General features: G+C 37.7%; 1 protein-coding gene across 2 annotated transcripts in view; it reads left to right on the forward strand.

Moving 5' to 3' along the window:
- The window catches only part of LOC142319325 (uncharacterized), a 71,425-nt gene extending 61,110 nt beyond the window's left edge, over positions 1 to 10,315 (forward strand). For both annotated transcript variants that reach the window (XM_075356491.1, XM_075356492.1), the window contains exons 17-18: positions 6,803 to 6,975; positions 9,670 to 10,315. In XM_075356491.1, the coding sequence (XP_075212606.1) occupies positions 6,803 to 6,975; positions 9,670 to 9,759 (263 nt within the window). In that variant the 3' untranslated portion in view covers positions 9,760 to 10,315. The remainder of the gene's footprint in view (positions 1 to 6,802; positions 6,976 to 9,669) is intronic.
- Positions 10,316 to 27,252: the final 16,937 nt, after the last annotated feature.

The following is a 27,252-nucleotide window of genomic DNA, read 5'->3' on the forward strand; positions in this document are numbered from 1 at the left end:
TGAAGGAAAATATATAATAGTAATTCTATAGGTAATGTAAGATTAGCTTTCAATACACAGATGTGACTAGAAACTTTTTGTGATCCCATCCCAACCTGTAGGAGGAAGACACCCACCTTGTGACATTACCCAGTCGCCACACCATCCCCTCTGTTGTGAGCCCTGAGGGCTTTACTAGAGCTCGTCTTTAAACCTTCTAACTGATTACATCTCACAGTCATCAGCCAGGCCTCGGTTGGGATGCCACCAATGCAAATGCCACTGCAGTCATTTGCATCAGTAAATACAAATCAAATTTTGTCTTCACATAGGCTTCAAATGGACATCTTCACCTCCAACCTAACTTGATTCCCTCAAACTAACTGACCGAAAAAACCATGGAAGCGAGAACCCCAAGCCTGAGAACCAGCATCGTTCGTGACTGTGAATGTCTCAGAAAACGAATGAATTTTAAAGTTAAATCAGTGCTACACTCATACCAATCAAAATTATGTTTTTCACAACATAGAAATTCTGACCGTCACCCAATTAAATCTACCAATTTTGGTCACCTAACCTAAGAAATGCAACCTCATTCCGGTCCTGCAGGAGCCAGGGACAAACTCCGAACCCCCACCCGGTCTCATCATGATGCATCGCGTGGCATTACCAAGTCAGTATCATGACTGCCATTGGTGGAGGGAAGCGATGCCCCTGGAGCAGGGGTTAACATACCCCAGCGGTGTGCTCACCCCCACCAGCAGAAGCCGTAAAGTGAATCATAAACAACACCAATATAACCGTGGCACAGTGCCAATGTTCCTACCGCAAAGATTCTGATGCCTAAGCCGGAACCCTAGCCACCCAAGTTCCTACCACGATCGAGTATCTCAATTAAACTCTCCCTCTGCGGTCCTACACATCACAAGGGCGCGAAGAAAACCAGCTACTGTAGACCACTCCTTGCATATCATCCAGTTAGTTAATACGGAGATCCAGAGAGGAATGTATTCTCTCAAGTTCCCTAAAAGCTTGTGAATGTTCGACCTCGTTTCTGGGATAGATGTAGTGGACGTGGTCCACTCTATCCAGTCCTGCAATCTGGGCATTGACTCACATCCATCAAATGAAACCTAGCCAAACCTGAAAGGCACCATGCCTCAAGAGAAACTGTGATACACCGATTGGGGGAGTCCCATCCAATTGCACCTAAATCAGACACTACAGGAAATATAACATATGTGTAGCAACCTGTGGGGGATTTGTCCCACCTGACCTAGATTGAAGATCTCCTGCTTTATAGGAGATCTTCAATCTCCTGCTTTCGTTCTGATGTCAATAGGTTAGTTACCTTGAAAATATAGCATTCCTTACGCTCATTAGCCAAGATATCTATTGGTTTGACTCCGGCTATAACACAGACTGCCTTCTGCGAGACAGTTCTTTTACTGCCAGCAAGAGAGGAGTCGCTGGTCCGTAGCAAAATATCTGCGCAGTACCTAAATACCATGTTGTGGGCCCAGACAGGTGCAATAGTTTCACGGTCACCTTTGTAAAAGATCCGCATGGTACGATAATTCAACTCCCAATTGGGATGAATGGCTCTACGGATTCCTTAAAAAGCATCAGTGGCCTTTTTTGCCACAGTAGATGTTCCTTGAACTGAAAATTTTCATCAAGGATGACCCCCAGGTATTTTTCAGCTGTATCATTCTGAATGGGGAGACCAGCCATCCGAACCTGGATTCATCGCGAAGCAGCCAGTTGGCCCTTAAACAACATCATTATAGTTTTCTCTGGGCTGAAAATCATCTTATGTTGGAGACTCTACAGTCAGAGTGTCTCACAAGCTTGAGCAGCTCGGAACTCTACCTCGTTATGCGAATCCCCTTCAATCAGTAGCAGTGCATCATCAGCATAAGAAAGACACGTCAACTACGTGGCAACCTTAAACACAACATTGAATCGAATTGAATTCTGTGATCCAAAGAAGAGGACTCACAACATTGCTCTGAGGGCATCCTTTAGTTAAGGTCTTCAAAGCTAACAGTAGGATCTTTGTCGCCACCTTTCAACAACAACACCAAGTCTCAGCACTTTCAACAAGCTGGAAAGTAGCTGGCAAAGAACAACATATTATATATTCTATTCAGAGGACGGAGGACTACTGGAAGCACCCGGATGAGGAGTTCCACTGTGATATAATCATATCGGGGGGGCCTTGTGTCATGCCATACTACAGATCACTTGGTGCACCTACACCTCAGTGATCTGAGAAGATTGTAAGACAGACTCGAAAATTGCAACTTCCCACCTGACAAGCTGGCGGTATGGAACCTCATCCACCATAGTGTCATCTGGGACCAAAGTATTAAGGATATGGTCCTTATCAGTAACCACACCCTCACTGGTTGACAAAGCTGACAAAAGGACATCTTTCATATGCTTATGTTCAAGGGCTCTATAAACAACGCTCCTAGGGTCTCTATTCCCTTGCTTCTGAACGAAGGAATGCCAGGAACGCGTGGAGGACCTAATACTATGAAAGTACTTAGCCCTCATTGTGCGGTAATCTGCAGTTAGGGCAGCATGCCGACTGAGATCACCCTCTTGTTGTGCAGCCCTTCTGAGTCGATTCACAGACTGCTTCATTGCCGTCAGATTCCGAGACCACCAACCAGATATACATTCCTGGCGAGTGCCTCTAGGAATGGCGGTTTCAGCCACCACCACAGAAGTGGAATTTTCTCCCAGGACATTTAATGGCAGGCCGTCAAGGTCTCGAGAAAAAATCTCCAGCCTGGACTCCAACAAAGAGGAGAATTTTGACCAGTTTGCCTTCCTATATAGGAGCCCCCTCAATAAACAGGAAAATGTTCTTCTTCAAGGCTGTTGCACCGCTCATCTGCTATTTCAAATAGTATAAACTGATGATCGCTAGAATGGTTGGTTACCACAGACCAGTCAAGGTTCCTGCCAGAGTGATCGCTACCAATGGTGATGTCAATATTTGTACCTGAAAAGGTCCTTCATCCATTAACTATACTGACATAAGTGACCAACTGTCTGCAACATTAAGACCTCAAAATTATGCTGCATGATGAAATTATTAATTAAGCCATGATCAGTGATCCCACTATGCCAGAAAAGTGACTTTGCATTAACATCAGCACCAATGAGGATTGGACCATTACCCACAGTACGAAGGATCCTATTACATCTTGCTAGATGTTCCTCATGGGATCTCTGTATTGGAAATATGAACTAACAACTGTGGGTGACCGGGTGGTCACCCCCCTATATCCACTTCCAAACCATCATTGTCAGAGCCAGTGTTCAAGGAGGTCAAAGGAAAAAGCTCCGCCTAGGGTTCTTACCTACCTCCATAAAATCTGTCATGGTCGGAGATTCCCTGACCTAATAATATACGAACAAAATTCTCACTGTATTCCTTCTAACCAGAGATATTGGACACAAGCGTGATGACTACCACCAGCAGTGAGCCACGGGCTGCTGGAGACCTTCTGTATTCTCCTGTCACTCTTTGCACATCTTCACTGCTTTTTGGATCAAATGTGTGAAATCAAAGATCAACATAGTTACAGATTATGGCCCCTGCTCTAAAGGAGCGTGAGCAGGACTAACTGTAAAGGCCTGTTTTCTCATTACAGGGACTTTTGACCAAGAGTCATTGCCACTCTTTCACCGCGATGAGGTGGGTGCTTAAACAAACAGTGCGCCAAATTACTCTGAATCCCTGTGAAATGGAAATGAATCGTCTTAACAATAAGGGCACAAAACCGTTACAACAGTTCTCAGACAGCAAGATTGTGAATTCCCTTCTCATGAAAAGAGACCAGAGAATAAGAACCCAAATTGTACACATGTAATACAGTTGTAACATACCAATGAATCTTGTAGCACAATTTGCAAATTTTACAGATGTTATAAGTAATAAAGATCAAAAAAATGAAAGAAACAACTGATATATTTTTTTAAATTGTTACAGTGAATTTAAGTAAATCAATTAGTTCTTAATTTAAAGTTACTTTTTTTTCTATAACTGTACTTTACTTTTTTTTCTATAATTGTCCTCAAATTTCTGAATACCATAATGTGATTCTACAATAAAAAAACATTTTACTGTGCCAGATTTTTGGATTTAATTTCAACTCTGAAGTTAAGCCTGATTAATTCACAGATTACTACAGAGATCACTTAGTGGCATTCAGTTGCTATAAATTTTGCCTCATAGAGGTATTTTATTGGGTTTTATAATATTCCTAAGAAGGAAAACTTAAATGTAAAATTGAGCAAATGGGCACTACCTAGTTGATAATTTTTGTATCTTCCTCACTTAAATTAGAGAAAAAAATTGTCTTTAAATAAGGGGTACATAAATTATGTGAGTAATAAAACAATTTAGAACATTACACACTTGAATTTTATTTCCATTTTCTATATATTACAATTCTTAAACAAGATTGCTAAAATTGCTATATTTAATGAAGGGATTGAATGCAATTGCAGTATTTGGTACCAGTGTTGACCATCATCATTAACATATGATTTATCATGATTGTGTAGTATTATGTTTATTACACTTACTGGATGAATGTTAATGGCATACATTTGGAGATCAAGTATGATTTCTTACCTTACAGATCACAGTTATTATCACTAGTATTGGCCCTGTCTCTGACTATTGTTACATCACGGTCATCTGTGAAACAGTCTGCATAGCAGGCATTATCCTCATTTACAATTTTAGTACATTCAATATCTCTGTTTTCTTGAGATTTTTTTCAATGATGTCGGTTGAAATTAACTTCCACATATTCAGGGTCCACTTGCACATTATGTTTAACTTTGGCTGTATCAATTTTTCCCACCTAACCTGTACTCGTGTCTGTTTTCAGACAAACATCTAAAATACTATTGGCATTTGTGTTCCTTGAGAGATTTATTGACTGACATCCAGGATATGCAATGTTGATGTAAAAACCATCAGTTATTATGTCTGTATTTATTTTTGCTTCTTCAAAGTAGGGCTTTACTGCCTGAATAAGATGGCCGTGGAGATTGTCCAACACAAGAAGGGACTTTAGGTGATGTAGCTACTCATTTAGAAATATTTCAACCCAATCCATCATTAGCTCATGGGTCATTCGGCCTTTCTCCTGTGCTACAACAGGCAAAACACTTCAACCCTAGGTATGGTTTTCCTCTAGGCAGCAGTAATTGTTAGAATCTCAGTCCAATCCTTTTTTTTGCATCGGATATTATTGACTTGCTCTACACTTGCTTTTCTTCTATTGTAACATTGCTTGGCATGTCAAAGTATACCAGTGCCTTCTGCATTGCTGATTTGCGATAGCAGATTTTTTATCACTAGACATGTTGATAGATCGCAACCTGTCAGTATAATCTTAGGTAGTTTCTGGCATAAAATTGTATGTCTTCTCAGGGACAAGTTCTTCCTTTTCATGAAGCGCCAAACCCACCTCCTAGTTTTGAACATGCTGTGCAGAATCTCTAGCAAGTGCGATTTCACTTGCACAATGTTGCAGATTTTGTGGTTGATCGCATTTGCGTCATTACATAATTCCTGGACATAATGGAGAAGTTCTCATCTAGTTCTGGATATTGTCAATCTTTTGGGCCCCAAAACACACAGCAAGAACTTTTTGCTTTTGTTATTGGCTCTTGTTTCTGCCAATATCTCACATGAGATTCTGACTGAAACACCAACGTTCCTCCCAGCAGCTTAGTTCCTATTCTCAGCAAAATCAATCAAGCCAACTTTGAGTATTGTTATATTTTACTTTGGACATCGTTATTGACACACTTTCATGAACTCGACTTATTATTGATCACACAAAGTGCTAACAAGAAGGTGGTAAAGAAGTGATAAGATTCATATGACATGTTTGTACTGCAAGCAGGGGTAGGGTAAGTATGCTGTCAACCTTGTCAGCAAACAACTTCTTTTGTTGTTGAGTAAAATGGAATTTAGAGAATCACTGCATTGTTGATTTTACCCTATACAAATTATGAGGGAGTTAAAAAATAGAGAAAATGTCTTAAAAATTGGGGTGTGGAAATTATGCGAGAGTGATGATTTTTTTCAAGTACAACATATATATATAACTTAGGATTCTTGTAGTACTAGATTTTGCCAATTTTGTATTTTAACAGTAGCAAATGTAGTTTTATTATAGGTATAAATGTATTTGTATAATAAGATAAAGATCATATTTTTTTATAATTATAATGTAAATTTTTTTCAGATTGGAAGGTAAATTAATTGTGTTCTATAACTTTAACCTGAAATTCAAAATCCAGCTCGAAGTAATGTTAACAAGAAACTGATTATTAAATTTATTTATGTAATGTATTGTTTTTCCATAGAAAAGAGTTATATTAATTCTTTAGTTATATCTGAGGGTTTATATATATGTATATATTTTTAGCTTAATGGTAAAACTAGTAAGGCCATTTTTTTAAATTGCATTTTTTTAAATCAAAATGTAGTGTAAATTTTAGTAGTGTCCTCTATTAGTAGCATTTTGATAGCTCTGTGTGTTCTGTAACAGTACATTCAGCTGTGTACAGAAGGTTGCAAGAGACCAATTGATTCCTCATTTTTCTAGAGAAGCTATAGTAATAACATTAAATTAATCCACTCCTCTTAATCTCAAGTTATAAACAAAAAAAAAATTGCTTGAATTTATATGATTTATTTACTTACTTTAAGTTTTATTCCAGCCAAATGGTAAATTTACATTGTATATTTTTTTAATTTATTGTTTTTTACAAATAGGAGGATATGGTCAAGGAAGTTACGGCCAGCAGCAGCAACAGCAGCAGCAGCAGCAACCAGGTGGTGGTTACAACCAACAATACAGTCAAGGTTATGCCAATAACCAAAACCCGTATGCTAACTGGCAGCAACAGCAGTATTATAATCCGCAGTATGGTCAAGGGTGGTCACAGGTAATATGATTTACTGTTTGAGTTAGATTTTGGGAAAGTTTAAAAAGCACTCATTATTTTCCTTCAACATTGTAAAAGGTTATACATTTGATGCTCTCATGCCTGCTATATAATACAATACACACACACACACACACACAAGATATGTTTGAAATGTAACAAGAATTTTGAAATTTTGTCGGTTGTATTAGTCCGATTCTCAGGATGTTTTCGTTTTGTTGTATCGGTAAACATGTCTGAAAAGTATCTACATTTTTAGCCGTATTGGATGTTTAGTTTTGTCAGCGGTCAAAAAGGGTAGCACGTGTTTTTGTATGTTTGATGATTTCTTATTTTTATAAATAATGGATCAGAATTTGTATTAAATTTTGCAGTAAGAATGGAATAAAGCAAGGATTTATAAGCATTTCCAAGAAGATTGTGAAGATCTTGAAGAGGATGAGCGCCCCTGAGGCCCCAGCACATCAATAACCGATAAAAAGGTGGGAAAAGTGAAAGAAATGATTATGAATGAATGATTGCCAAATCACAATTGGAGGTCGCTGATAATGTTGGGATATCAATTAGTTTATGCTATGAAATTTTTTCGGATGTTTTAGGTATGAATTTTGTGACAGCAAAATTTGTTCCAAAATTGTTAAATTTCAAACAAAACAGCGATGAATGGAAGTTGCTCAGGAATTAGCTAAATGAAGTCAACAACAATGCAGAACTACTGAAACGTGTTGTAACAGGTGATGAAACATGGGTTTATGGATATGATATCGAAACTAAGGCCTCAGTCGTTCCAGTGGAGGCATTCTGGATCGCCAAGACTGAAAAAAGCTTGACAAGTACAGTCAAATGTGTGAAGGTCATGTTTACAGTGTTCCTTGATTTTAACAGCATAGTTCATCATGAGTTCTTGCCACAAGATCAGTCGATCAATAAGGAGTATTACCCACAAGTTCAACGTCATCCGAAAAAAACCACTGGATTTGTGGTGAAACAATTCATGGCTTTTGCACCATGATAATGCACCTACTTACACTTCATTGCTTTCAATGAATCAATTTTTAGCCAAGCCAAAAACAATACTGTAATGATATCCCAGCCGCCATATTTACCAGACTTGGCCCTGTGTGACTTCTAAACCCAAAAATAAAGAGAACCTAAAAGGGTTGTCGTTTTACAAGCATAGATGAGATTAAAAGTGAATTACTGAAAGAGCTAAACATTATTCCAAAGATCAAGTTCCAAAAGTGTTTCGGGGATTGGAAAAAGTGCTGGCATAAGTTTATAATATCTAATGGGGACTATTTTGAAGGAAGGGGATAACATTAATGTAGACGAATAAATTAAATTCTTTCCAAAAAACAAAAATTCTTGTTACTTTTTGAACATACCGTGTGTGTGTGTGTGTGTGTGTGTGTGTGTATATATATATTTATTTATTTAAATTCCATTAAATAAACCACCTAGTATACAATATTGAGAAGACTTACCTTAATTTTCCATAAAAGTACTTTTCATCGGATCTTGCATCCTCTTTCATGATTTAAATAATTCTGTTATTGTATAATAAAAATCTTAAAAATAAAAAATAAGAATATATAGTACTTCAGTGAAAAATTAAGGTAATATATGTCTGTCTTATCTCAATATTCTGTACTAGGTGGTTTACTTAATAAAATATAATAATAATTTAACAGTACAGGGTAATAATGAATCTTAGAAATTTAATTTCCGTAAAATTATGTTTATATATATATATATGTATATATATATATGTTTTAACATAAAATCTGGTTGTTATGAGATTTGATAGTCAGAAAACATTGGACAGCAGCAGCATGCTGTACTTAAAAACAAGAAACTGTCTTGCTTCTAGATATCTCTCAGGGTTTGTAAAATATTTAAAGCATTCTAATTAAAGAAAATTTAGGTAGAATGCAGATTCATATTAATGACTAGACAAAGATATTATCATACTCCCTAAAATGTTTGTCGCTGAAGAAGAAAATTCAAAAATAAAAAGGAAAATTTCCATAAATTATAATTTTTATTCATCAAATTTTTCTTATTCCAGTGCATTCTAATATAAAAATATGGTTGGCCCACCTCCGGTTGTATGTTGCGAATTCTTTTTTTTTTTGCCTGAATTGGATAGGGAGTTATTTAATGCGTTTATAGATAAAATTGTAATTAGCTAACGTGAATATGCTACTCATAATTTCTGATGCATTTGCAATATGAAAAACCAGTTGAAATTTTTAATAATCTTTTAGAAATATAAAAAAGAAATAAATTCATTGTAAACAGGATTTCCATAATTTTTCTTTAAATATGTTATAACTATTTTGTTTTTGTGAAAAATTTGTCTATAAACAAACAGAAATTCTGTATTCACTGTTGGTTTTATCAGATCATTTTAGATTAACCTGGTGTTTTCCGGTTATTTTTTATGCAGGAGATGAAACATGAAAACTAAAGGTAATAATGTATATGGATTCATGATTAGGCATGCAAAACTAATCGTAGAATTATGTTGTTTCCCTGTTTCATTAGATCATTTGTATATGGCATATAAAGTATTTTTCATTTTATTCTTAAATTCACCATAAGAAATGGCCAGTGTGTTTACAGAATTCACTTTTATCTAATTGGAGTTTTGTAAATCTAGGATTTGTATCAATATGATTTTCTGATTTTCAGGGGTGGCAAGGTTATGGTTACGGCAGTTACGGGACAAACACTAACTCCTGTCAACAGCCTCAGCAGGTTCCACCACAACAAATGAAGTGAAAATGAAATGTGCATTCCGTACCTGATTTAAAAAAAAAAGAAATATTATCAACAAAATGTTTGAATGTATGATTGATTTTGTCACTCTTGACTTAGGTAAATAATTTTAAGTTAGTGCAACACGACATTGTGTCATAGCTTTCATTCATATTTCATGTTCTTAAAATAAAGACGTTCAACTGGAAGGTATTTATTGTAGTCATAAATAATTATCTATGTGCTACATAATTGCCATTGTTTCTCTTTTACATTGAATTTTTATGTGATTGTAACAGATTGTTTTTTATAATAGTGATTAGTTTAATTACGTTATTGTATATTAGTTATCACAGTTGTGGTATTATTTCGTACATTTGATATTTTGTAATTATAATGGCTGTCATTATAATGTAATATTAAGGAAATGTTTATTTAGTGTACTGTTTGTTTTGACATAATATTATTATTGTGTGATGTAATTTGACATCAATGATTTCTTATAAGAATTTTAATACTGTATTTTCATTGGTTGAAAGTACTTTAAATTGTAAGATTAAAATATTATTGTATAGACTAATCTTGTGTTAATATCTTTTTAAATTTATTTTCTGTATTTAGGCAGTTATTGACCTTTTTTTGATTTACAGATTATGTCTTGAGGAAGAATTATAAATTTAATTTTGAAATTTTCACTAGACTTATAAAACTGACTTGGTGGTAACTTGGCAAGCCACTGCATTGCCAAATGTTAACAGGAAGACATGTGATCAAAGTTACATGCTGTTGGATTTATTTTTAGTCTTGTTAAAAGCTTTCACTTTAGTAATCAACTATTTAAAAAAAAAAGACAGAATTATGGCTCTTCATAAGTTTTGTTCAGTGCTATGTCAGTTTTCATAAGTTTTATTAGAATGTTTAAAAATGATTGTAGTATTTTTTCATACCATCCATCTTTGGCTTTTTGATTTTTATAATTTGTTACCTATCCTGCCAATTATTGGTAAAAGAGACTGAGAGTGAAATTCTGGTTATAATTAATAGAGATTTAAGGAGACTTAAATGATACCAAATTAGGTTTTTAATATGAAGGTAATCACAAATTGTCAAATTATTAACTCTAGAAAGAAGAAATATTAAAACATTAATAGAAATTGTAATCATATAGAGGTAAACATCTGTTAAAATATAATGCAGTTCAGTGAAAACATCCTATTCTAGGAATAGTTGTGTTGCTCTTATTTTCAAACAGTCTTGCAACAAACAGTTTACCTAATTTGAAGCTATTGTGCAAAACAATAGTAAAACCAATAGCCATGTATGAATCTGAAAATTGACAGATAAGCGAGACAATAAGAGAAGGTTGGAAGCTCTGAAGATGGTTTATCTAAGATGCTTTGCTGGGGATTTTAAGGTTACGGAACATTAGGAATGACATTACAGAGGAAACTGGAAGTTGAGGATTTGGTTATTTACATAGTGAGAATGTACTAATTAATATGGTGTGGCCATGTTAGGAGGATGGAAGAGGTTAGGTGGCCAAAGAGGATTATGGACTGAAAAAGAGATTGTGTTCTAGGAATTTAGGGTTAGAGGTGTGATGAAGATAATGCAGGGTAGGCAATTACATTCAAGTCCTAGTAAAGTCAATTATTTTTACACGAATTTCAATATTAGATCGTGGATGCCGGTGTTCTTTGGTAGAATGGTCGAACTGAAACTGTACAAAACTACACTCATACATATCATCCTCTGAAGTATTATCTGAAAGGTAATTACTGTAGGCTAAACAGGAAGGTAGGCAATTATAGGTTAGTGAAGGGGACAGTAGGTGTTGGGAATGTGGAGAAGGAATCTGTAGGACCTCCTGTTAAAAGTAAATAATTTTACCATAAACTCCAAAAGTTATGGTTAACTAATAAGTGTTAGGGTATTTGTAAATTTTAATTTATTAATTATATATATATATATATATATATAGTTTGATTTTTTTGGGGAGAAGGATAATTCATATTATAGTGAGGAAATATTTAACCTAGAAAAGTGGATTTAAGGATCATAACAAACTCGAAACTACAGTTTGCCATGACACATTCAAAAAGATAAAAGTAATACTTAATATTTTATATTAATGTAAAATATTTCATATTGAGTATTAATACTTTAGTATTTAGAATTAATACTTTATATATATTCTTGGTTGTGTATAACATACTGAAAAGATAAAAATATTTTCCCAGTAAATTCAATTTCATCTATGAAAACCTAACTAAAGAGTAATTTCCATATAAACCATAGAACTACATTAACAAAAAAAACCTGTGGTGCCACATATTGTTAAATTTTATAATTCTTCTTGCAGTCTTTAAAAGTGATTTAAGAAAAAGATCTTTTTAAAAAAAATCCATAACTGTTTTTTTTTTGTTCCAGTTCTTATTTTTCACAAACTGAATTTTTATTTCTTCCTGGAATAACCATATCAAAGATTGTAAATATTTTTCTAAGTAAGCTATGTGACTGATAATGTTGTGTTGTGTACAACCTATCATATCGCCGATAAAATATGTAGCTGTTCTTGTCTTGTGAATATCTTGTGTTGTAATGAGTTAATATATATTGTATTCATAATTTTATAATATATTCTACTTTATTTATTTAAGATCAACTGCAGGCGAGTTATAGCACCATCATTTCGGTCTTGGCTGTAGAACAACAGCATCATTTTTTATACTTACTTTTTTCTACTTTTTGTGTTTTAAAGTGGTATTTGCAAAATTGAAATCTTAAGAATAAATAAATATAAATGTACATTCAGGCATAACCTTTGGATGGAACGTAAATGTAGATGTGTTCTGGAAACTTAAGCTGGAATTTTTGGCACCTGGTAGTATATTAACATTCATACTACAATTAAAAAAAAATCATTAAATTAAAAAAAAACAAAATTATATATGTATCTGCTGCATACTTCGTTTTTCCTAGGATGTGTTGATGTCAAAGGAATGTCCCACACCGTGTAAAAATGTAATGCATCAGGAGTGTCATTTCACTTACCTTGGGATATTTAAAATATCCTTGAGATGTACCATATCAGTTTAAGAGATTTCTTGGATGTATTCTATGAGATGATATTAGACACATGGAACAAATTTTAGATGTTACAGGAAGTGACATGTGCAATATATGTAATAGGTTTTTTTAATTGCTATCATGTCTTAGGGTTCAACTTTTTTTTCTGTGAGCATAAAAAAGAAAATCACGTAGAATTTAAATGTCTACATTTTTATATTTGTGATTGTTTTCCTATTTTTCTGTTGTCTGCTCGCATGTGAATCATATCACTAGGTAGTCCTGTTCTGTTCACAGTTGCATTGTAAGATGTTCAATCTTGGAGAAGGTGGACTGTGATCAGTATTAAAAATTTTGGTTGGATTAGGAATATAATGAGGATTGCTGTTAATGCAGTCATTTAATTAACAACTGCTCATCCTCACAGTTATAGCTATCATTGTCATCTGGAAAATCTAAGCACCCTTTTGTGCCTGAGTGGAATGATGTCCAAAAGAAAACAATTTAATCTTAGACAAAATTTTAATCTTAGAAAGTGCTTTCTTGTCACATATTCCAAGCATCAGAACTTTATCTTAGAGGAATGACATTGAAATCTCTTTGAAGAAGATTCACTTCTCTTTGGTGGTAAAAACTTAAACATTAACTGCAGGCAAGTTATAGCACCATCATTTCGGTCTTGGCTGTAGAACAGCATCATCATAGACATCACCAGATGATGTCAATATTTTGGGAAATACATATTTCTCAGTTTCGTACACAGACTCCTGTAATTGAGAATTATTGTTGCAATTAACAAAATAGTCTTATCAGGTGTGGAATCATTAAATACTTTAAGTGTTCCAAAGAGAAATAGGTACCATTTACCTATCTCGGCTGTCCCATCTACAGATAGGTGTCGAAATGCATTTAATGTATAATATAAATTTTTTTTAACAATTCCGTAATTGTGGTGTGAGGCGATTTGTATATTAAAAGCTCAGCAAGGAAAGTTGCTAATACCCTACATAAATTGAGCCTTTTGTGCAAGTTTATAAAGAGAATCATGAAAGTCAAACTAATGTGCTGATAACAAAGGCTAGATCTTTTATTGCTACCATTGCATTACCAAACAAAAATTGGATTATAGTTGAATTCATGCTAGAAATAATCATTCCTAATGCTTTAACACAGCAATGCCTCTGTACTGCCACCTTTGATTTGAATGTAAACATACAACTCAGCTTGGCAAGAAAGATACCTTGAGGGACTGGAGTGTATGTGGCAATGTGTCAGGGTTGTTTATAGCCTTGAGAGTAAAAATTCCTCAAACCGTTAAATGTTGGGAAATTATACCAGTGTAATTCTGTTTGTTTGGTTATAAAGAGCATCACAAAATCACCTATTTATTGCTGTTTCATTTTTCTAGCATTGAGAAATTTTGTAATAATTCTGCTAACTTCATCAGGTTGAACTGGATAAATGATTAAACTAATGCATCCAAGGTAAGGTGATTTTGTTTAATATTAATACTTGCAGTCGATTATAGATTTTAATGTTCAGCATTATTTTTTTGTACTAATTGTTTTTTTTATTTTTTATTACTGTTGAATTGTATGCCATTTACATTACCCTTAATCATGTTATGTTTTTTGCATTACTAAATGCTCTTCAAGCATCAATTACTATCATTAATAGTGGACTTACCTGCACTTGATTCTTTTTTCAGCAGCTATGTTGTGCTGTTGGCTCTGTGGATGAGTTGGATTGCCCAAGCAACAGGTAAGCAAGTGCTAAGTAAGTTTGCATTACCAAACCCATATTATTTTTTTATATCAAAGAAAGATGGAAATAAAAAGTTAACTAAAACTACACAAGGATGAAACAAGCACTTTAAAAAATATATATTAAAATTGTTCCCTCCCTTTGTATGATTAGCTTGGTTTTAATCATCAGAGAAGACGGAAACATCCTACACACTCTCCTTTTGACAACCTTCCTGTGCTTTCCTTTGATTATAATTGACACCTTCAACAATGCTTCCCTAAGTAAATAAAGTAAGCTAAACTATTCTATCTTCTTACTCCCTGATATAAACTACTTTATCAGGCAAGCCCAAAAAAGCGACTGCTCACAGCGAGATAAGGCAGTCGGAAGTCTGACTGTCCTGTTACTCTTCGCACCTCTTAGTTGCTGCTGAATCATTTACCCCAGTGTAAACAGTTACCAAAATATTGATTACTGCTCACACTCTGTAAAGAGTACAAGCAGGACTAGGGTGAACTTTTGTTTTATGTTACTTACACCAGCATTTTTTACCACATGCCTTGTAGAACAAAAACTTTGTTTGCTTTACAAGGCCCTCTATGGAGTAGATGCATGTCTAAATCAAGCATTAGATACCAAGAATTTCAGTGAAAATTAATAAATGACGAACGCTCTACAATAAGAATAAGCCTCGGTAAGAAACACTGGCAGAAGTTACATACCCTACCACTGGTTTAAAAAACACCAAAGCAGATTCAAGTCACGAAAAAGATGTTGATTAGATGTATGTTTGGATGCGTAGGGGTCCCTACTTTAAATGTGTATCTTCAAGGTCATATAGTAACTGAACAATTTTAATTATGCACCAACAGATATTTAGTGACATGCGGTTGGCAACATTGGGTTGCACATAACCTCTGTAACCACATGTTCTTGGATTGTTGTGTCGTTTAGTTTTTGTGTTATTGTTATTTGAGTGCAACAATTTTCAGGAGCAGCGATACAACATAAAATTTTTCTTGAAAAAATTGTATGCAGTATTACGAATGTCCACTGTCCACTGTCAAAGTAATGCGTTCTGTACGTTACAGCTCAAAAGTACCTGGGTGTTATCCTTTATGAGAATTTTTGGTTCAAGGAACATCTACAGTATATAGCAAAAACGGCCACTGGTGCTTTTTATGGAATCCACGTGAGAGTTATTCATCCTGATTGGGGGTTGCATTACTGTACCATGCATATCCTTTACAAAGGAGTCTGTGAAGCTATTATGCTATATGCTGCACCTGTATGGGCTCACCTCACCCCTTGGCGTTTAGGTGTTACGTGGACATTTTGCTGCGGGCTCAGCGACTCCTCTTGCTGGCAGTTATAGAACAGTCTCACGGGAGGCAGTCTGTTATAGCCAGAGTCAAACCAATAGATATCTTGGCTAATGAGTGTAAGGAACACTACATTTCCAAGGTAACTAACCTATTGACGTCGGAACGAAAGCAAGAGATTGAGGACTGGGGCCTTGTCTTGGCAGGTCAGGTGGGATGAATCCCCCGCAGGTCGCTACATGCATGGTATATTTCCTATGGGGTCTGATGTAGGTGCATTTAGATGGGTTCCCCCAATCAGTATATCACACAGTTTCTCTCCAGGCATGGTGCCTTTGGGTAAGTTTGGTGGATTCAAATTGATGCCCGGATTGTGGGACTGATGATACAGTGGACCATGTCCTCTATGTATGTCCCCGATACAAGGTCGAATGTTCACGTGCTGTTGAAAAACTTGAGAGAATACATTCCTTTCTGGATCTCCGTATTAACTGGATGATCCGCAAGGAGTGATCTGTTGTGGCTGGTTTTCTTTGCACCCTTGCGATGTGTAGGTCTGCAGAGTGAGTTTAATCAAGGTATTTGATCATGGTAGGGTTCTGGCCTAGGCATTGGATTGGTTGTAGGTAGGCGCATAGACATCATGACAAGGTTATATTGGTTTTGTTTGTGATTTGATTTGGAGTGGCCATGTTGCCGGGGTATGGTAGTCCAAGCGACAGGGGGTGTGGCTTCCTTCTGCCGGTGGTGGTCCTGGTTGTGATTTAGTAATGCCACGTGAGACTCCATGATGGGACCAGCTGGGGTGCAGGGTTCGTCCCTGGCTCCTATGCAGACCGGAATGAGGTTATGTTCCCCTTATTAGATGACTTAAATTGGTCAACTTGTTTGTAGGTCTGAATTTCTATGTTGTGTAAAAAATAAGTTTGATTGGTATGAAAGTAGCACGGTTTAAGTTTCAACCCGTTTGTTTTCTGAGACATTCAGTCATGAATGGTGCTGTCAAATCTGGATTAGGCACGGGGTTCATGGTTTTGGTCAGTTTGAGGCCTATGTGAAGGCAAAATTTGATTTTAATCAAATTAATCTGTGATATAATATTCACAGATGCAAATGTCTGCCGAGGCATTTACATCGGTGGCATCCTGACCAAGGCCTGGCTGATGACTGAGATGTAATCAGTTAGTCTAAAGACCACCTCTGGTAAAGCCCCTCCGAGCTCAGAATGGAAGGGGTGGTGTGGCGACTGGTAATGACACAAGGTGGATGTCCTCCCCCTATGAGGTTGGAATGTAAAATAATGCTTTTCAATTTTAATGGATCTGCATTTTAAATTCTTGCCTTAAGGTAAAATTGTGAACTGTGCTTACTATCAAGGTGTTTTACAACAGTTACGTGAAAAAATTGCAAAAAAGAGCAAAGTTGTGGTGAGACAACTCAGTCAGTTCCTTCGCCACAATGCACCTGCATTCACAGCTTAGTGTGTTCATCAATTTTGTGCCAAAAATCAGACGACTGCCCTCCCTATTCACCAGACCTGGCTTCTTGAAATTTTTCTTATTTCTGGAATTAAAATCGATGAAGAAATGACGCAGTTTTGAGACTTGATGACATTAAAGCAAATTCATCACAAACCTTAAAGGCCATTTCAAATGAAGCTGTACAGGACTTTTGTGAACTGGATACATGTTTGTGAATAGGGTAGGGCAGATTACTTTGAAGTGAACAAGAACCAATCTGTAAAATTAACAAAAAAATAAAAGTTCGGTTATTTTCAGACAGACCTCATATTATAGTCTCAGCCGAGTGGCAAGTGTTCTTCCAGTTCTCATAATGGAGAGGAATCAGGTTTGATACTTTGTATAGTTTTATCTTTTTCTACACTTATTTATTTTTTTATAGTATTCATAAGCAGGAAAAAACTGAGATTTCATGTTCGTTGAATATAAATCTAACAAACAGATTTAGTAAAATAGCTTGATAAAAATTAATCAATTTATTTTAATTTTCAGCTTGTCTTAATTTTTTCAAATTTTATATACCAAAATCCTAGAGGATTTGTTGCTCCATGTGACCCCTACTCCCTCAAATTTATTAAGATTTTTAGGTTAATTAAAATTATATTCAATTAAAATAATTATCAGCTAAGCCTGATAAATATTTAATAAAAATCATGTGTAAGTATTTACACGAAAAAAGTAAAAGTTAAAAAAAAACGTTTATCACTTGAAAGTGCATTTTTGTAATTTAAGTAGAGATGCCCCTCCAACCAAACTGCAAAAGATAATCAATAAACAACGTTGATGTTAACTGAATGAATTTTGTGTAATCGTTGGAAAATGGTGAAAAGGTGTATTATAAATAAAAAATAAACTTGTTGAGATGACAGAAAAACTAGAACCGTACCGTATGTAGTTCAATATAATAAGCGTATGCATGGCATCGATCACAAATACCGGCACATTATACCAATGGCATGAAAACGATTTGGTGGTATGTAGGAGATTATCAACATTGAAATAATTTTCCACGCATATAAATTTTATCGAGATCGACGAAAACATAATTTTTTAATTTCCTGCTGAATGTGGAAAAAATATCTTCTCGTAGCTATTTTAGACCGTCACTTCATGGGAAAAAGTGATGTCTGTGGAAAAGACGTGCTCACTGTAAAAAATATGTGCTAAAGAACAAAACTCGGGATACAGTATACTTTTATAAGGCTTGTCCAGATCTTGGCTTACGTTTTAAGCCATATGATATATTTTATGTATCTATTATATATTTTTATTGTTCTTAATATTTTTCATACGTAATTTTTTGCGCGTCAGTTTAGCAATTATTTTTGTAATGACTAATTTTTATAAATTTCTAATACAAATGCTTATTAGGTTGAGTAGTATACTTACGTGAAAAATGATGTTACTATACTTACGTGAAAAATGATGTTACTATATTCTATTTTTAAAAATATGTTCATTAGTATTTTAAAACAAATTGTGATTTAGAAGTTATTCTAGAAATAAAATAACGTTGATTACCGAGAGAAAAACATAATGCCCAGTCTGCGTATTGTGGCTCCAAAAAACAAGCATTCATTCAAGGAGCCACCGATGCCAAAAGGCGTCAAATTTATTTATGGCTTTATAAATGAAATCAAAATTTAATAAAACCCCTTTTTTATAGAAATTGTTGAAAGAATCCATCACATATAACTTATAATAATAATACTTCTTAGTTCTATGCAGTACCAACTGCAAATGTTATCTATAACATTTGAGTCCTTTTTTCTTTATACATATACAATACATAATCCTTAACCCTACTGTCAGCAGCCATCCACTATTTTATGAAAAAGATACAAAAATCTTTGTATGGAACAACTAGGTGCTTCACAGTTCCAGCGGCGTGGTGTTTGGCTGTTGTACGCGAGGGAGAGAGAGAGAGAGCAGTGTCGACTTTGGCGTGCTGGTGGAAGGTCATTTTTTTTACTCTGCGTTTGTATGGAACGTTTCATGTTTGTTCCCATTTCTAGTTTAGTCAGTGGAAGGAATATGGAAGTAGTTTGTTTTTTCAGTAGTTATCAGAAGATGGTGGAAAGCATGGGCACTTTTGATTGCCAAATCTGTCCAAAAACATGGAAGGGTGAAAGAGAAAGTAATTAGACTAATTATGTATTTGTTTCTGTGTACATAGAAATTTAAATTAAGCATCATTGGACTATAGTGTTCCTAAGCAGACATCTTATTAACTTATCTAATAATACTAAAAAATATTACATGTATTTACATTTATTATTTGTTCAGTTAAACCGAATACCATATTCTTGAATGTGATAAAGTGTAGGATTAGGTTCTTATCCTGCTAACAGCCTTTTTTTCTTAAATTATGCTGCAGTTTCACAGAGTAGGAGCACGATTCAAAACAATGAATATAGGGAAAAGTTTTTCTGTCTATCAGACCAGGTAGAAAAGGTCCCGAAGCATGCTTCAATTAACATACTAAAAGTAGAGAGCCTTACCAAAAACAAAATTTGAGATATCCAGCTGGATCTAGTAAAATGGCCCATTCTATATAGATGTAAACGTGTTGTAGACTCGTTTTTCGGTTGTATCTAGTAAATATTGAATTTATCGTAAAATGTTTCAAACAAAAGTTGTAGAAAGAAAGATTTTAGACGAAAAACGTGTAGTAGCATTTTCATAAGATTACTAAACGTGAGAATGAATGATCTGTTACATTAAAAATTTCGTTTTTTAAACAATTTAAAAACAAATAATATGTCAGTTTTTTTACTAACACATATTGCTATTTTCACTAAAATTTTACAAAAATGTTATGCTCAAAACAGTAAAAAATTAAAATTTACGTAAAACTGATACTACCATCTAAATGTAAATATTTTTTCCTGTCTATTGCAATTAAGGGGTCCAATGAGAGGAGTTTATTACGCATTTTTTTTAAATCCAGAAATGTGGTTTTGTAAACAGTATCTTGGATAAAAAAAACTATGATTTGTCATTAAAAAAGTTAATTCAGGGGAAAATTAAAACTTTTATGTGGTATTGATTAGGTTTATATATTTTTAAAAATTGATAAAAAATTTCTTTTATTGAAAAAATGTATTTTATTTACACAAAATGGTTAAGAAAGTTTAATAGTTATATGTAAACTTGCGTTTACTTTCATTGTGATTTATAACCTCTTTTGTGTAAATTGTTATGAAGACCTGTTAAAAATGCATTTTAAATACACCTATACCTCGCTATATGGCGGTTCTTTATACAGGTGTCCCATATAAAACGCAACCCATCAATCACTCATCCATGAAATTTCAAAAGTCAAGCCTACTCGTCACTGAAATGAACTCGTACAACATCGCAGCCACGCTGTAGAACACTACCGATAGTAACAACAATGCAATCATAAAGTTCAGTGTACTGCTTGAGACAAGATGGTGTTTTCGCTAGATGAACGTGTTTTCATTGTCGAGTCTTACTGAAGTACGACTCGACAATGAAAAATCAGTGGTTGCAGTGCAATATTTGTTTCGCCAGAAATACCCAGATAAACCAGTTCCTAACAAAATATCAGTATTAAGGTTAGTTGCAAAATTTAGAGGGAACTGGTTCTGTTAATAACAAGGAACACAAAATATCTGCATCAGTGTTGAATACAGATACAGTCACTGAAATCAAAGACCGATTAATCGCCTCGCCAATAAATCGATCAGACGTTTGTCTGCTAAAATTAATTTGTCTAAATCAACTGTTCATCGGGCGACCAAACAATTACAATTACGACCTAATCGCATACAAACGGTTGATCAACTTCTTGAGCCCGACAAAGAAAAACGGCTACAATATTGCCAATGGTTCCGTCGATTTCTGCGTGAGGGAATTAATGTTATGGATTCGTTATTTTTCACAGATGAAGCACGGTTTCATTTGGATGGCTACGTAAACAGCCAAAACAGTAGAATTTGGAGTGCTGAAAATCCCTACGTTTATCACGAAAAACAATTACATCCGCAGAAGTTGGGCGTGTGGTGCGCGATATTGCGGAAGAAAATAATCGGTTCTATTTTTTTCGAATACACTATTAATGCAGAACGATATCAGGATATTTTATTTCGGTTCAATGCACTCTTGGAAGAGGAAGACAGACACTGCTGGCTACAACATGACGGTGCGACATCGCACTACGCAGGTTCAACTTCTGATTTCGTTGAAGAATTCTTTGGTAATCGTGTTGTCGGTCGAGGCTTGTGGCCACCAAGATCTCCAGATTTGACTGCGGCGGATTTTTTTCTATGGGGTTACCTCAAAGAAAAAGCCTACAGCAACAAACCACGAACACTTGAAAGTCAATATTGAACAAGCTGTATTAAATATCCAGCCACAAACTTTGAAAAAGTTGCAAGAAACGCTGTAAAAAGTATTGAAGCTTGTATTCAAGAAGATTAGCCACTTCCAACATGGAAGTGGCTAAATGGTAATAATAAAAATTACATTTACATTTACACATGCCTTTTTATTATTTCAATATCTAACAATATAAGGTTGGGTTGAGTTTTATATGGGACACCCTATACTTAATTTCTCTGCAATAGCCGTTTTAGTCATTTTTCGAATAACGGCCCACAATGTTTCCGTTATACGACCAATAGCGATCTTCTGTTTAGTTTCAACTTCTCCCTTTAGTCGGCACTGCTACATTTTGTATATAATTTTACTGCGTTGTCGCTTTAGTGTAACTAGTTTACGTGTTTATTCTTGTTTTTTTTTCAGGTTGGGTTTTGTTTCTGTTTGTATTAATTGGTGAATTGTAAATATACAGTATTTGGAACGTATGTATTAGAAAGACTGAAATAATTAATTCTTTTAAATATAATCCTTTTTTTAAGAAAAAATGCCACCGAAACAAACGTTCATTGAATTTGGTGATTACTGATAAAAAAAAGAAGCCCAAAATCTGTTACGCTAGTGACCAAACTAGAAGTTTTACGTTGTATTGAAGCTGGTGAGAAAATTGTACAAATTTGTAATGCAATGGGACTGATGAAGTCTGCCATTCAAACTACTCGCGATAGAAAAGAAGAAATTAAAACACATGAGCTATTTGCTGACCTTTAAGTGCCTAAAATTAACTCGCCAACAAATTATGAAAAAATATTAGTTATGTGGGTTGAAAACAGTAATCAATGAAGGGTGTCAGTGAGCCCAGTGACTGTCCAAGAAAAGTCTAAAAGTATTTTCGAAAATTTAAAGAGGAAGGATACTGATGAATCTGTGAAAGATGTAACATTCCAAGGAAGCCGAGGTTGGTTTGAAAATTCCAAAATCGCCACAATTTGCACACCTTAAAAATGAAAGGTGAAAGAGCTAGTGTCAACGATGACACAGCTAAAGAATATCCCAACATTTTGAAAAGAATTATTAAGAGAGGTGCAATGAATAACACCCATCTCGCGGAAGCCGACCACCCTGCCCACGTCCGCGTACGTTCCTGGACCTGGGACCTCGGGGTTGTACTCCTCAAGGAGCATCTGGCTTTACTGGGCATGATGCTAATTCAACTGCCCCAGGCGCAAAAACAGATGTCACCGGCCGAATCTTTGGCGAGGTTTCCAACACCCAGCGACTCTTTGGGGTTTCCTTCCTCCCCAGCTGCCTGACCACCTTGGTTTCCGGAAGGAAATCCTCGACGGACATATCCAATATAGGATTTTGCCCGTGCATGGTCCTGAGGATTTCAGGCTCCTCCACCCTTGTCATATCGTATTCCAATATCTGCAGCCTCTGCTCGGTCAGCAACTGAGCCTTCAACCCGTTCCTTGTCAGAACATCGGCTTCCAGCAGCTGCTTCGTCTGCCGATCACTTATGACTTCCAAGATGACACCGTGGTCCCTTGTTTTAGTACCCGGGAGACTGATCTTTTCCCTTCGCGGGCCCAGGACCTTCTTCAGGGTTAGCTCCGTCGCTAACGACGAAGCCCCCGGACCAGATTTTAGCGGAACCACCTTAACGGTAACCTGCTTAATTTTAGCCACCGGCGCCTGAACTAGTAGCAGTGGACTAATCCGCTTAGGCGCAGGCGTGGCAACTCACCCAGAACCTTACCCGTCACATGCTTGAAGCCCCTGACCCCCTCCACAACCTGGTCCACCTTGCCGGACAGTCTTGAAATGAAAGAGTCCAAGACAAGGTTGGCACCTTGGAGTCCCTCGCATTTTAATGCCAGATATCCGAGAACAACAATGCACATAGACTCAAATAGGAGTCCACAAGCTGCCGAATCTCCAATGACGCTCTCGACTACTTTTTTGAGCCTTTGGTGCACCCGACCGCATCTCCTCGATTCGCCCTAAACCTTCGGACTCGGAGTTCATCTGTTTCTCAGCATGCTTACCTCCCTATCGGCCCTAGGCTCCTGCCTAGGGCCGATCACTACACCGCCATCCTCCACTTCCTTTGACTTCGTGGGAAGCCGCCCTTCGGATTTGGCTTGCCCCTCCTTGCCGTGCACTCCTTATGGAGTTCAGGTCGCAGTCTTCCACGCACAACTCGTGACAGAGGTTTCGGCCGGATTTTTTATGCAATCCGCTTCACGAGGGCACAGCACAGCACCTTTCCTGTGGAAACCTCCGAGATCTCCTTTGTGGAGGACCAGGGCTTCTGCGGAGACCTGCCGATTGACCTTCTCGGCTGGAAGGGGTCAACGGCCACCAAGTCCTCGACGAAACCAAGCAATCTCCTCCGGATTGTTCCATCGCAGCTTAAGCAAGTAGCACTGACTGGGACGCCAGGCACTACGTCAACAGCATGAATGAAACTAACACCTAATTCAAGGCACTTCGGATTGGTTAACTGGCATTTCTCCCACCACCACCCCATTCGGTCGCCCTAGAGCATAGACAAATGTTCCGTGCCAAAAACTACTGTGCCTCTAAATCGGTTTAGCGACCCAAATCCTATATGCTCCTAGTGAGCTACCTAACGTGCGTGAACGAATTAAGCAAGGTGCCGTACAGCACCCGCTTAAGTGTCCCAATCGCTCACTTGTCAAACATAAAACTAAATCGGGGAGGCGCACCCCTTGTTACCTTTTAAAACTAAAAACGTATCATTAAATAAAAGACAGCAATTTAGGCTGCCACGCCTCGGTCGCTGTATGCCAGCTAGTACCTATCCACCATTTAACAGCGCTTGGAGCTGATTTGGCTGATGGCCAGCCATATTCTCAAGGTTGGTTTCCAGCAGCAGAGCTGTTGGAGTCCAATTTACATTTAATAAACCCTTAAAATTAACGATGACGGTTGAACATAGCAACCTCATCGAGGAACTCCCACACGGTCCGACAATGCGGCTCTCGCCACACTGACTCGCCGTTTCTGAGCGGCCAAGTTTCCCCCTGACCTCTAAGTTCCAGGGTGGCTCGGTCTCTGGCCCCCCCAAGAGCAGGGCAGTCGTACATCATATGTACATTCGACTGGACCTCCCCGCAGACACACAACTCATCAGCCACCAGGCGAAACCGAAACAGATATTGGTTCAAATTGACATGGTTGGTGAGCACCTGGGCACCCGACGCCCTTAAAAAAGAACTCGAGGCATACCATCCTCCCAGATCCTGTATAAAACTATACAAGGATCTTCCCTTAGTCGTGGTGTGCCATTCAAGCTGCCATGCCTCCATCGCGAGGCTTTGTAGCCTCTTCCGCAGGCGGGAGATGGGCAACTGGACGAAATTTTGTTCCGGTGCATTGTGATCACCGTTCCGCTCCGGTTCTGGCCCGGCTCGAAACCGCATCCCAAATTCCTCGGCCTCCCGACCTCTTCGCAATTTCCACATTACTGCCCGAATTTTCACCACTAAATCGATTGGGAGAGCCTTTCCCAATACAGTAGTAGCCTCGTAGGAGGTTGTTTTAAATACACCAGTGCATACTATCATGGCTCTGCGCTGGACACTCCTTAAATTTTGAAGTAGTGCTCTATTTCTATCCAACCTGTGCGCCCAAACTGGCGCCGCGTATGCGATCATACTTTCGAAGACGCCTTGGTACACCAAGTACATTTGGCGGCCCGACAGCCCGTAATCTTTCCGAGCAATCCTTCTAAGTTTGTGCATTACAGAGACAGCGTCCGCCGCAACTTGCTTAATATGGTTACTAAAAAGCAACTTATCATCAAACAAAACACCTAGGTACTTATGAACCCTTACTCGGCTGATTACACAGCCTTTATACTTAATGTGGGGGTTTCGACTGCATGATAATTTGTCTGCGCCCTTTAGAAGCATAAACTTCGCCTTGGGCCCAGAAATCTTTAAATTTTGCATGTCCATCCAGCCTTCGGCGGTTGACAAGGCCGCCTGCGCTCTGCTTTCTAGCTGTGGTCGTGAATTTCCACGAACTAAAAGGAGACAGTCATCGGCGAAAGCCTGGGCCGTGACTCCTTCTGGGAATGTCAATCCCAGAAATCCGTCAAATACCAGGTTCCACAGCAGGGGACCGAGAACGGAACCCTGCGGGCTTCCCCTGGTGACGGATTTTTCCACAACTAGGTGCGCATCTTTAAACAGAGCCGTACGGTTAGACAAATAGTCTCGTACCACGGCCTGTGTGGCTTCGGGAACATTGCGGCGTTCCAAAGCATAGAGGACAGAACTCCAACACAAGGAAGGAAATGCTGCCTCTATATCAATAAAAATAGCCAAAACGTATTTGCAGTTGGCGCTTTCCACCTCGGTAAGAGCATTTAAGATGCAATCCTCGGTGCCAACCGCTTTCATGAAGCCATACTGGCCTCGATTTAGAATACAGTTCATATCGATGCTTTCTTCGAGCCGTTCCACAACCAGCCTTTCAAGCAACTTGCCGAGGACCGGCAAGAGGCTTATGGATCGATAACTGCCGACCTCACCAGGATCCTTTCCAGGTTTCAGGAGTACCCTTACCAAAGCCACCTTCCAGCAACCCGGAAAGCAGCCCCAGCTTAGGCATCCCGTGAACAGTCTGCCGAGAGGCTCCCTTATGACAGGCAGTAAATGATGGAAAATATCCGGGTCAAGTTGGTCAATCCCCGGTGCCTTCTTTAATGCCATTCGAGAAACCACTCGGTCTATATCTTCAGGTTCCACGGTCCGAACGCCAGGGAATGGTGTTTCACCCACCCTAACGTCGATTTTCGCTTCACCCTCCGGAGCATCTGGAAACAGAGTATCCAGGAACGCCCGGTAAGTCCCCACAGATGTTATTGTGTGGTCACGACCACCTAACCCGCATCGAACACTGGACAACACGTGCAATGGCTTTGGCTTGTAACAAGTCTTTGCTAGCTGCCAGGGATCGCGTTGCAACTCGCGCGTGGAGTCTTTCCAAAACTTGAGTTGGGCTTCCTTGATGGCGTGAACATATGTATTACGGGCACGCCAGTAGATCCGAAGACGCTCAGCGTGCACGTGGTTAACGATAATCCCCGTTGGGGGGCAACGCTGGTACCTTATCCGCGCGGACCTCACTCTTGTGCGCAGCACGCTAAGGTCAGAGGACCACCATTTCTTGCCAGGCCTCCGTCTGCCTTCCACAGACGACCCCCCGGAAAATGGGGTCATGACGGCTCGAGGCACGCTCAGATCAGCGGACTGGCTGCTTGTGACGGGTCCGTCCATTGGCCTAGGCCTTGTAGGACCTCGTCGCAGCCAGTCTTGATGGCCCGGCCGATTAGCTCCGCTATCAATTCCACCTCCTCCCTAGACTCCATGCTCCACTGCAATCCCTGCAATGCAGCATCGCATACCCGCCTCAGCCTGCGTTGATCCAGGCCCCTTAGGTTGTAGCGACCTGTATTTGGTGCCCTTAGACCGCCTCCGTAA

This window comes from Lycorma delicatula, chromosome 2 (assembly GCF_047948215.1).
Source record: "Lycorma delicatula isolate Av1 chromosome 2, ASM4794821v1, whole genome shotgun sequence".
Taxonomy (NCBI): domain Eukaryota; kingdom Metazoa; phylum Arthropoda; class Insecta; order Hemiptera; family Fulgoridae; genus Lycorma; species Lycorma delicatula.